Consider the following 12,043-nt stretch of genomic DNA (forward strand, 5'->3'; position numbering starts at 1 on the left):
GCGACGTATTGAACAATAAACCAGGCTTCGATACACGTCACACAAATGTCAGCTACCGACTTGGGAGCTGTAAGTCTGAGCATTATTTTTTTTAGCGAACAGGCTAACCTAGCATGATGCTGCCATTAGATAATGTGTAATGTTAGCACTGCAGCTCGCATACCTATGCTAGCGTTGGTAATATTTTTGTCCTCCACTGATGTGTGATCTATGTATCTATTACGGTGGACAAGTGTAGACTTAGAGTGTGTATGTGAGGTAGCTTTTCTTGGGGTGGTGGGCAAACGTAGCTCGTTAGCATTCAAGCCACAGTCGCACAAAATGGCGTGTTGACTAAAAGCACATTTAAAATGTGTAAATTCCAGCACCCAGGCTAGATTTCAGCCAGTAAACTTCCAATACACTCTTGTGGGACCTGTGAGACTTATTTAAAACTAGCGACAAATCCTATAATATGGGTGTAATGAATACAAAGCTGCAGTAATCCTACACGTTTTATGAGGAACAGGCTCAGTCAGCTTGTGTACAAATAGCAGAAAGAGCCTATTAGATGGACAAAGTTGTACAGGGTGATAATTCTCTCCATGCGGTCTCTATGGCAACACTGTGCCCAATCGCCTGTTGGCACGCTGAGAGTGTGACTGTCTGTCCAAGACGCCCTGATTGAGCTGTCAAAGTGCATACATGCACACTTTGTCACATGCAGATATACCGTCTCACACACACACACACACACACTACACCCCTGCATGTGGCAATGGGTGTATGGATTGCAGTGAGGCGAGCACAAGAGAAGGTCAAGGGAAGATGCATTGAGAATTACAGAAGCAATCAGTCAGGGGCCAGTCCAGAGGAAGCTGAGGTGACGGAGGACCAAAACGAGCCACGGGGGAGGTATAGATCGTCTCCAAAGGGTCTCCGCCTTGTCCCCTGTCCACTTCACAGACACAATTAGTAATACAAGCCTGTGTGGGGGCCCTTTGAACCCGTATCCTGTCTTCTTAGTCAGCATAGCTCAACTTGCTTGCAGCACAAATCAGATTTCAGGGAGAATTATCTTTTGAGCAAAGCATACCTTCACCGTACGTTATGTATTTTTAGTCAGGTTCCCATGGGATGGACTCCGGTTTCCGGTTTTCAAAAATGTCAACATTTTTGCTGAGGATGGTCATTTTGTATGTAATGCATAAATCATGTTTTCAATATAGTAAACATTAACTGATTTCTACAGTTCTCGGTGAAGTACTTTCATTGTATTTTAGCCTCTACAGGACCGCTAACGGATGCTAGCACAGCCACCCAACGAGTTAGCCTCTCAATTGACTTATTCTAAACTTAATACAATGTTTCAAAGAGAGCGGAGAAGGAGTTATCGAATGTTATGGAAAGTCATGTCTCATAACATCACTGATGCTGTTTTTTTACTGATAGTCCAACCACAAAACAGCCATCATTATTGTTTGCTATAGCAAAGCGCGACTTGTTGGGGCACTCCCCGACTTGCCCCAAATGCATGCACATTTTTCAGCGATTCTTTTGCCTCGGAAGGGTTGACATGAATACATGATGCGTGTATATTGATGTAGTACGACTTATTCTGAGTGTACGCCGTGTCTCACATGAGCGAGGACGCAGACGTATGGTTTTGTGTGTTTCCTGCCACTCGTGCGGCGCTCCGGCAGGCCCCGATCGCTGAACAAACTAATTAAGGAACAAACGCCGCTTCAAACCAAGCAGAAAATTACCTCCCGACTCGGAGCAGGACGACCCAAGGACGCGCGAGCAGGCTTCTCGGATGCGTAATGAGGGTTTATTTGGTGTGTTAACAACTAGCATGTGTCATTTGCACTCTGCCCTTTCCGGCACATGAGCTTTAAGCTTTGTCCAGACGGGACGTTTTGGTACAGTGCTGGCATTGGTCACCCAAACAAGGCGTGCCCTGTCTGGACCTGGGGTGTCCAAAGTTCTTCCAGCGAGGGCCAACTAAAGGATGTAACGTCGCTAAATTGACATTTTGTAAAGCAACACATGTAGCGATGCTAAGGAATTGTTAACAATATTTGATTAATAAATTGAATATTTGCATATACTGTATCTACTGTGCGATATAGGTGCGATATAGGTGAAATGCTACTAAATTATAAATATATACTAATATATAAATATATCATATTCCAAGGGCGGCACGGCGGGCCTCGGCCATCCCTGTGTGGAGTTTGCATGTTCTCCCCGTGCATGTGTGGGTTTTCTCCGGGTACTCCGGTTTCCTCCGACATTCCAAAAACATGCTAGGTTAATTGGCCACTCCAAATTGTCCATAGGTATGAATGTGAGTGTGAATGGTTGTTTGTCTATATGTGCCCTGTGATTGGCTGGCCGCCAGTCCAGAGTGGACCCTGCCTCTCGCCCGAAGACAGCTGGGATAGGCTCCAGCACCCCCCGCGACTCTTGTGAGGAAAAAGCGGTAGAAAATGAATGAATGAATATCATATTCCAATTTTATTCTTATGAAATTATGACTTTTTTTCTCACGAGAGACCAACTTTTTCCATAAATATTTTGACCGTATTCACCATATTCCTGTAAAATTGATTTCAATAAAAATGATTTATTTATATATTTGTATATACTGTATCTATATAATTTATTTAAATCCAATTGATAAACAGTCGTGGGGCTCAATGGCCTGCGGGCTGCACTTTGGACACCGCTGGTCTAGACCTAAGACCAGGGTTATTCTGTAGGACCTGCAGCAAAAATGTTTGAAACGGAACCGGCGGGCCGCTCTGATGTCATCCATTGACGGGACAGATTGGGCCCGGAGGCTAAGCTAATCACTTACTTCCTAATTGTCACCGAGCTAGCTGGTGTATTAGCGCTTGACTTTCCATGGATGTGCTGGAAATTGCTGCTGAGTGTCCCCATCAGTCAATAGTGCAACTCCGGCTAATCCTGTGGTATTTCACAGCCAATAGCCTCCAATTAAGCACAGCCCGGGGACATGTGGCTGGCCGTATCGATAACTCCCACCTGACCCGCCCTTTGCAGCAATGGCGGTCCTCACCTTGGATTGCAGCATGAGAACTCTTGTTGTCATCGTGCTTGTTTTCGCTCATTTCCATGCCTTCTGATTCCACAGTCAAGACGTGCGGCAGTAACCTTCAAGGGCCGTCAGGAACCTTTGCGTCGCCCAACTTCCCTATTCAGTATGAGAGCAACGCGCAGTGCGTCTGGATCATCACTGCTTCAAACCCGAATAAGGTACGTGTCCCTCTTCGTCCTTAAAAGATGCTGTCCTTCAACCAAAGCATACTAAAATACTATGCAAGATCTTGTGGGATGAAAACATGAATGAATGAATGAATGAATGAATGACTATATACGTATTGCCATGAGCATGCGTGTCTGTTTTCCTCGCCTTGTGCCTCCAAGCAGCCATACCAATTAGCCTCATTATGGAGATTCATTCATTCATTCAGTTTCTACCGCTTATCCTCACAAGGGTCGCTGGAGCCTATCCCAGCTGTCTTGGGGCGAGAGGCGGGGTACACCTTGGACTGGTGGCCAGCCAATCACAGGGCACATATAGACAAACAACCATTCACACTCACATTCATACCTATGGACAATTTGGAGTCACCAATTAACCTAGCATGTTTTTGGAATGTGGGAGGAAACCGGAGTACCCGGAGAAAACCCACGCATGCACAGGGAGAACATGCAAACTCCACACAGAGATGGCCGAGGGTGGAATTGAGGTCTGCGCGCTAACCACTCGACCACCGTGCAGCCCTTATGGAGATTGGAAGCACAAAATGGTGTCTTTTCCCACAAACTGGGCGAAGCACTTCAAGGTTCCAGAGGGTCTTTTGTAGAGCTGTGTGAGACATTTCAAGTCATTTGGACCAATGGGCTTTCCTAACAGCGCCACCATGCGGCGTATTTGGGAGAAAAGTACCAGCACGGGCAACACGGTGGAGGTGCTTTTTGACACATGTTGACCCTTTTTCTTTGCAGTCGTTTAGTGGTAGAAGATTGAAGGCCTTCTGTTATTCCAAAGGGCTCCTACACGGAGCTGCACATATAGTTTAATGTCACCCGTTATGTCGTAAACATGCCAGGCAGCTCGCTGAATGACATGCACAGTACGTCTTCTGTCGCATTACATGAAGAGAGAGATGGCGGATATGAAGACCGACGTGTGGTGCAGCAAGGCGTTGCATGGGATGGCGGCCCCATCATCATAAACACACTATATCCACACTAGTATTAGTGTCCCTGCAAAGGCAGGTTTTTGGACAAAGCCCATTAATTGTGTAGTTATTGGACTTCATGATGACCATCTAACATACATTTCTGGAACTATTCGGGCTTAAAATCAAACTTCTCCAATCAAGCCGGCTTCGGATATTCACTTTAACTGAACGGCGGAGTTATTGGACTTTAAAGGTTCTAAATATGTTTAACAGTATATGATCCGTCATACATTTCTGGAAATATTCACGCTTCGAACCAAACCTTTTCATTCAGCCCGGCTTAAGAAAATCATGGCGAAGCCAAGTTTGAAGACCCCCATCTACTGTACGTGAAAGCAGGACTTGAGCGAGGATGAGAGCTTCATCAGCAGCTGTCATCACGTTTCAGTGAGTGAATGACAGTAAAAATGGAGACATTTTAATACAATCCCCCCCTCCCTCAAAGCGGACGGCGATAAGGCGTGAGTGACAAATCCTTTAATTTCACTCGCTAATATCCTCCTTTCTTCATTTATTTTTTACATCCCGGGAAGCTTTTTATTGTGTGTTCATATTAGACGGAATTGGCACATGAATTAAAGATTGGCACTGTAAAAGCTCAGTATGTAAATCTCACATATTGCTCATGGATTTTGTATCAGCGGCGGACGGGCTCGCTGGCTGGCTGCCGTCAGTTAAGTGTCACGGCTTCCTCGCGGGCTTTTTGACGACAGAATTCACAGAAGATTCCGGGAAGCTTTTAACGGCGGCGAGCATCAGTCAATCAAATGGAAGGGATACTTATGCCGAGTGGAACGTCTTTTGAAAGTTCAGAAACAATCGTAGTCACTTTTTTGATTTGACTTGAAGTACTCAAAGTCTCTTGGGTAAAGTCTGTAGGGGGGGGAACTACTGTGGTCCTTAAGCATATTTTGGAATATATTTGTGTATTTTGAGTGTTTGTCAGCTATGTGAACCACTACACTCCCAATGCTCCCTAATGGGGCGCTATGCTGTATATTGACAATAAGGTTTTCAGGATAATTATCTGGCCGATATGACGGAATTATGATGTCATACTGCTTAATGACACCACGGTAATTGCCAGCGTTTGAAAAGTGCTAAAAGTTCGCCAAAGACCTCCATGGCGGGACACCAGCGGCTCGGAGCTTTGCCCCAATATAGTGCACCTTGCTGGGCCACGGCAGGTGTCCCCTCCCGCTCTGTCTGCTTCTCCTGATAGTAGCGATGTGCTAGTCGTCATGTCAAGCTATCAGTACCATATCGTTCTTGCTAACCCAAAGTTATCGATATTGTAAAAAAAATAGCATAAGATGCATGCGTGTAGTTGTTCCAATGAATTCATGAAAGCACGTCTGTAACCACCAAGCCACCAAGAACCGCCCGTGGACACAGTATGTGTATCCTGTGGTATGAATATAGCATGATCACAGTACCACCCACCCAGGGGGGAAAGAACCTGCGTCACTCCAGCCTTAGCTTAGAATTCAACATGGCGCCAGTGCTGTGCGCTTCCATGGCTGACACGTCTCGGCCACGAAGCCTTGATGCATTTGCAAGCTACGCCTTCCCACCCACCACGTCCGCCATGCATCATAAACAGAGGTGAGCACGACGGCCGGCGGCGCAGATGAGGGGAGCCAATGAAAAAAGTAAATGAGGGAGAAGGCGGCGAGCGAGGGAAGAAGAAGAGGCATTACTAACGGCCTCTCTGGCCCCGCCATCCCCAAGGTTAAATGAGAAGAGGGGGAATGAATTGGCTCTAAAGGCTCATTCCGCTCCTACTAAATGAAGCAATAACGTCAGAGAGCCATAGAAGCCCATTAATGCTTAACCCCAGTCAGGGCGATGGGGGGGCGGGGTGGGGGTGGCAGCAAAGAAACAAAAGTGGACAGGTTGGGATGAAAGAAAAAAAACTGCCCACACTGAACATGGGGGACCTAATCGGGGAACAATAGCAGAGTTTGACCACTTCTTCATTGCTCATCTTCCATCATTGGCAGCAACTAAACAACAGTGGACAGGTCGGGATGAAGAACAGCTGCCATTGTTCATCCTAATAAGAGACTGAGCATGGAGGACCTAATCGGGGAACAATAGCAGACTTTGACCACCTCTTCATCTCTCAGCTTCCATCATTTCCAGAAAAGAAGCAAAAGTGGGAAGGTTGAGCTGAAAAAAGACCTGCCGCTCGGCGTCTTCATCAGCGTGAGGAGCATCTAGCAGGAAAGATAGCAGAGCTTGTATCTTGAGAAGATATGAGAAAATACTCGCTGAAATGAGATGGCTTGTACCGTAAATGTAACCTTTCAGGTAGCGTCTCATCGCCACCTACTTTTTTCTCCACCGAAAGCAGAGGAAGTGCTTTATCATGCAGGAATCCAATTCTATCGCCTCATTGGCCAGCAGCCGTAGATGGATGGAGAGCAGGCAACCAATTAGAAAGAGAGACACGGAGGCGATGACAGACGGAGCGGGAGATGGATGCTCGCGTGGACGCCGACCAATTAGAGGAGAGGAGAAATATGTACACATGTGCTACGCCAAAAGGAATTACAGGGTGGGGTGCACACTTTGGAGTCTATATTTCACGGCGGCCATCGAACCCCCCCAATCGTCCCCCACCCCCCGGTGCGGTGTGGTTACAGTATGTTCCGGCTGTGTTTAATGCTGTGTGAACTGTGCTGATGTGGCTCCAGGAGTGTTGCATAAAGGACCTTTATAGCTGCCCGTCCATCATGCCAACCTCTCGCTCGTCTTCATAAAGGACACCGCTGTGCTCCTCGCTGCGGGTCAAAAACACGTCTTTTTGCTTCCCTTTTATGTGAAACTTCTCCTCTTGGCCATCCTTATAATATTTATGCTGTCATCCAACGCTCGCCGTCCACTTTTAATGTCTTGGCTTTGGTCACAAAGCGATCCCTAATCCCAACATTCAGTAGGGAGCATTCGGGGAGGGACAGGAAGTGTAACCGCCTCTTGATATCGTCACAAAACCTCTTCCGTTGATAAAACCTCCAGTTTGTGATCAGTCTCTCCCACAGGACTGCAATCTATCTGTGGAATCGGGTTGCCACGGTGCATGTCATTTTTATGGATGCAGTTTAGTGGCATCGGCAATGTGCCACTAATGGGTGTTGCTTTCACTTCTGCAGCGGTAGACGTGCTATACTGTTTGTGTAGAAAATAATTGATAATAATTATAATTAATAATTAAGTCTGTGGTGAAGCTGGTTGCTAGCTGGCTAGTAGCTACTCGGTGTGTCAATGCGCCAGTAAGGTAGTTCAATTGGTGTAACAATGCTAACAATAATAATAATAATCATCATCATAATCATAATGTGGGTGTGAGTTGTTGTTTGTCTATATGTGCCCTGTGGTTGGCTGGCGACCAGTCCGGGGTGTACCACGCGTCTCGCCCGAAGACAGCTGGGATAGGCTCCAGCTCCCCCGCGACCCTTGTGAGGATAAGCGGTAGAAAATGAATGAATAAATGAATAATCATAATATCATAATAATATCATAATATAATAATAATAATACTGGTATATAATGGTATAATAATGGTACTCCGGTTTCCTCCCACATTCCAAAAACATGCTAGGTTAATTGGCCACTCCAAATTGTCCATAGGTATGAATGTGAGTGTGAATGGTTGTTTGTCTATATGTGCCCTGTGATTGGCTGGCCACCAGTCCAGGGTGTACCCCGCCTCTCGCCCGAAGACAGCTGGGATAGGCTCCAGCACCCCCGCAACCCTTGTGAGGATAAGTGGTAGAAAATGAATGAATGATTTAATGAATGAATAAATAACAGCTGTATCTGGTTAATATGCATGTGGCCTTACATGTAATTGGCCTATTGGTGGTGCAGTTTGAAGACTTGGTCAGATGCATTTATAGGCTAAATAAGTCCCATACGTGGACTAATTAGCCCTGACTAATGATCTTAACTACATATGATACATGTGTCAAATTTCATGTCCGCCTGTCACCTTAAAAATCGGACTTCACTTCTCCTTTCAAAGCAAATTATCCATCAATTTGTTTGTAAAATATGGTAATAAAATGCATGTGCAATGTTGTAATAATATCATGAGGTTTTATTTATATTTATATTCAGTCATGGTTTGTGGTTTTTGGAAAATTAATTAATAAAGGATCATTGATTGTTAAAAAAATGCATGTGATACAAGTGATGATGTAATAATATAAACCATAATCCAAGCATCCATTGTCTATGCCGCTTATCCTCATCAAATAACAGTAAACAATATAATAATGAAAGAAGGGTGGCACGGCGGTCGTGTGGTTAGCGCACAGACCTCACAGCTAGGAGACCACGGTTCAATTCCACCCTCGGCCATCTCTGTGTGGAGTTTGCATGTTCTCCCCGTGCATGCGTGGTTTTTCTCCGGGTACTCCGGTTTCCTCCCACATTCCAAAAACATGCTCCAAATTGTCAATAGGTATGAATGTGAGTGTGAATGGTTGTTTGTCTATATGTGCCCTGTGATTGGCTGGCGCCAATATGTACCCCGCCTCACACCGGAAGACAGCTGGGATAGGCTTCAGCACCCCCCGCGACCCTCGTGAGGAAAAGCGGTAGAAAATGAATGAATGTATGAATAATGAAAGAAGGAAATGAATGAATGTGGGAAACGGTGGGGAACACGTGTCCTTCCCGTGGTAAACAGACAAAGACGAGGGGTTGAGATGAAAGCGGTGTGCCGCCATTGTTCAGCGGGGATGAGGAACGGGTCTACGAGCCGGAACTATTAATTCCTGCTCTCCCAGCATCACGGAACGTAACTTGACTAAAAATCAAATCATCTTTGGGAAAACAAAGGCTGAATTAAGCCAGGGCTGGTGTGTTTGCTCAGGGAGGTCACGTAAACATCTCCACCCCACTTTAAGCCTGCGAGATGTTTCTGAAGTCTACCAACGGGATATTGAATCTGCAAATCTGGAAATTCCCCTCAAGCAGGAGAGGAAGACGAACCGGAGAGCGAGAGAGCGAGCTTTCAATCTCACCCTGAGGGTGAAATCAAATTTGAAATATTCTTACACAGTCCTCAGCCAGCATCAAAGATGGGGCTCATTATTATTAGCACCCCCCCTTCCCCAGTGGCCCTCGTCTTTCTCCTGCTCGGGCTTCCTTGTTCTTCCTCCCCCTCCTCTCTCACAGGAAACTGAGAATGTTGGTTGAATAATTCCTGATCAGAGTTTGGAGCTTTGTGCCGATTCTCACAGGCTTCTTTTTTTGCGATGCCATATGATGCATTCAGGAACTCAAAGTGAAACCTCACCATCGGTCGAGGCTCAGTCCTGGAGAACCTGCTGTGTTTGGATTCGATGGAGGAACCGACCGGCTTCATGCCTGACATCTCCAGCCTGTTCCGTTGTTTGTTCCGTTGTTTCCAAGTCAATTACAGTCTAGTTTTCCCAAACGTCTTCTCTCCTGCAGGTCATCCAGATCAACTTTGAAGAGTTCGACTTGGAGATAGCCTACGACACGCTCACGATCGGAGATGGAGGCGAGGTGGGAGATCCTACCACCATCCTGCAGGTGTAAGTACGACGGGTATTTTCCCGCCCCTGCAAACGGAAAAGATCCGGTGACTCGTTAGCAGCGGCGATTCAGGGCGGCGCTCTCGATGAGCCGTTATTTCTAATGGTGATGGTGGTTATTATGGTGATGATGATGATGATGATGTGTTGCAGGCTGTCGGGCAGCTTTGTCCCTGACCTGATTGTCAGCATGACCCACCAGATGTGGCTCCACCTGCAGTCCGACGAGAGTGTGGGCTCCATCGGCTTTAAGATCAACTACAAAGGTAAACATGAAGAAAACACACAGCAGTGTCATTGAAGGCGGCGTTATGCTCAAGTGGCTTTTCAATAAGACTAATGGCTTGCGGAGAAACCGCCTTCCTCAGGCTTCGCTACACGTCTTATGTATAGTAAAGCCGACTATCTGGCAATCACGAGACGTGGGAGTGTTTTTTTAATGCTGACATCACACCCAATCATCAAGTTTTAGTTTATATTTTTTATAGTTCCACTTTCATCCCAAATAGATGAGAGCACGTGTGGCCTGTCCATGTTTTTTCCATCGTGGGCCACGATGATCATTTGTAAAGCAACATAAGAACATGTCATAATAAATGCATTAAAAATAAAATGGGCCGCACTTTGGACACCCCTGGACAGTGTTGGGAAAGTTACTTTAAAAAAGTTATAGTTACTTAAAAAAAGTAACTGAGTTACTCCACTACAAAAGTAACTAGTTACCAGTAAAAGTAACTATTCCCCCTACTCCCACACAGCAAAGACGGTACGATTACAGAGGTTTGCATTTATTACAGTGGACGGGTGTTTCTGTGGGTTTGAGTTGCTCACACAAGACGTGTTTTTTTCTGGGACATAATGTACATTTTACCTTTGACATCAACGAGGTTAAAGTAGTGTCTGTACTTCCATTTGGCAAACGATGTTTGGACGTACGCTAAACACCCGCCCACCCAAGTTCTCTGATTGGCCGAAGGCGCAATTTTACTAAGCCTTAGCCAATCTTCATTGCTTATGTCAGGGATCCCCAACCTTTTATGCACCACGGACCGGTGTGATTTGGGCCTTTTTTTCACGGACCGGCAATGTGTGGCAGAAAAATACAGCAAATATAAAATAACAGGACAGGGCTAAAAACAAATGTTAAGTGCAGGGAAAATATAACTCACACGCTGAATCAGTGGGAGGCCTGAGCTTGTTTCATCCTGTAGGTGTGATGGGAGACAGTGAGTCGTAAATTAAATAATAATAATAAATTATTGATGATTTCTGTGTGGCCTGGTAGCAAATGCGCCACGGACTGGTGCTGGTCCCCGGCCCGGCGGTTGGGGACCCCTGGCTCATGTGGTTATCTCACCCCATTCCTTGTCACTCTGCAACAATCTCACACTCTCACTGCGCTGCATATTAGTTATGAAGTCGGTGATATATTTTAAGCGGCTTCAGTAACGGGCTGTAACGGGGTGTCGAAAATGGTAACAGCATTATACTGATAGTAAAAGTAATTAATTAGATTACCCGTTACTGAAAAAAGTAACGGTGTTAGTAACGCCATTATTTTAAACGCCATTATTCCCATCACTGCCCCTGGATGGGACCATGTCAAATAATGTGGGGGGCGTGAAAACTGCCATGTTTAAAGATGAATAGAAAACAATAAACATTATGATATACCTTTCCCCCCAGACATGGTCATCCCGTGCTGCAAAAACTCACCTTGACATCCCAGGCTGTAATAAAAAAACATTTAAAAGCGCATAAAAAGAGCAGATGAAAAATGTCAAATCAAATCTCCAAAGATGTGAAATGAAGAGTGTGGGAGATGGAGGACATTAGGTGTGGTAATGGTGTAGTAAGAGGACATTTTTATCAGAGATGGAGGCTTTGACGTTAAATGAAGTCATCCCATCAAGGAGCAGAAGGAAGTACCGCTACGTACGTAGTAGAACATCTAGCGGCTTTGTTGACGATGACGCTGCATATTTTTAGATTCCTAACGGGATGATGTTGCCAGGGTGCTTTTTCTAAAAAGAAAAAAAAGCCAGCGTTTTGGAGAATGACTCATTGCCAGAAATGACTTCCTCCAAACGCCATTCATGCAGAGTTCCATAAACATGGAGCAGAGGTGTGCTAAACGTGTGTCTGGAAGGACGTCTGTTAGGGCTCATGACCCATATTATGTGTCTTCATGACACTTTTGTACACGTAAACTGACGC

At 45.5% G+C, this 12,043-nt stretch overlaps 1 protein-coding gene across 2 annotated transcripts in view; it reads left to right on the forward strand.

Annotated features, from left to right (window-relative positions):
* The window catches only part of csmd3b (CUB and Sushi multiple domains 3b), a 240,614-nt gene that overhangs the window by 157,947 nt on the left and 70,624 nt on the right, over window positions 1–12,043 (forward strand). For both annotated transcript variants that reach the window (XM_058047094.1, XM_058047093.1), the window contains exons 10-12: window positions 3,140–3,261; window positions 9,723–9,826; window positions 9,980–10,092. In XM_058047094.1, the coding sequence (XP_057903077.1) occupies window positions 3,140–3,261; window positions 9,723–9,826; window positions 9,980–10,092 (339 nt within the window). The remainder of the gene's footprint in view (window positions 1–3,139; window positions 3,262–9,722; window positions 9,827–9,979; window positions 10,093–12,043) is intronic.

Source organism: Doryrhamphus excisus, chromosome 14 (genome assembly GCF_030265055.1).
Source record: "Doryrhamphus excisus isolate RoL2022-K1 chromosome 14, RoL_Dexc_1.0, whole genome shotgun sequence".
Lineage (NCBI taxonomy): Eukaryota > Metazoa > Chordata > Actinopteri > Syngnathiformes > Syngnathidae > Doryrhamphus > Doryrhamphus excisus.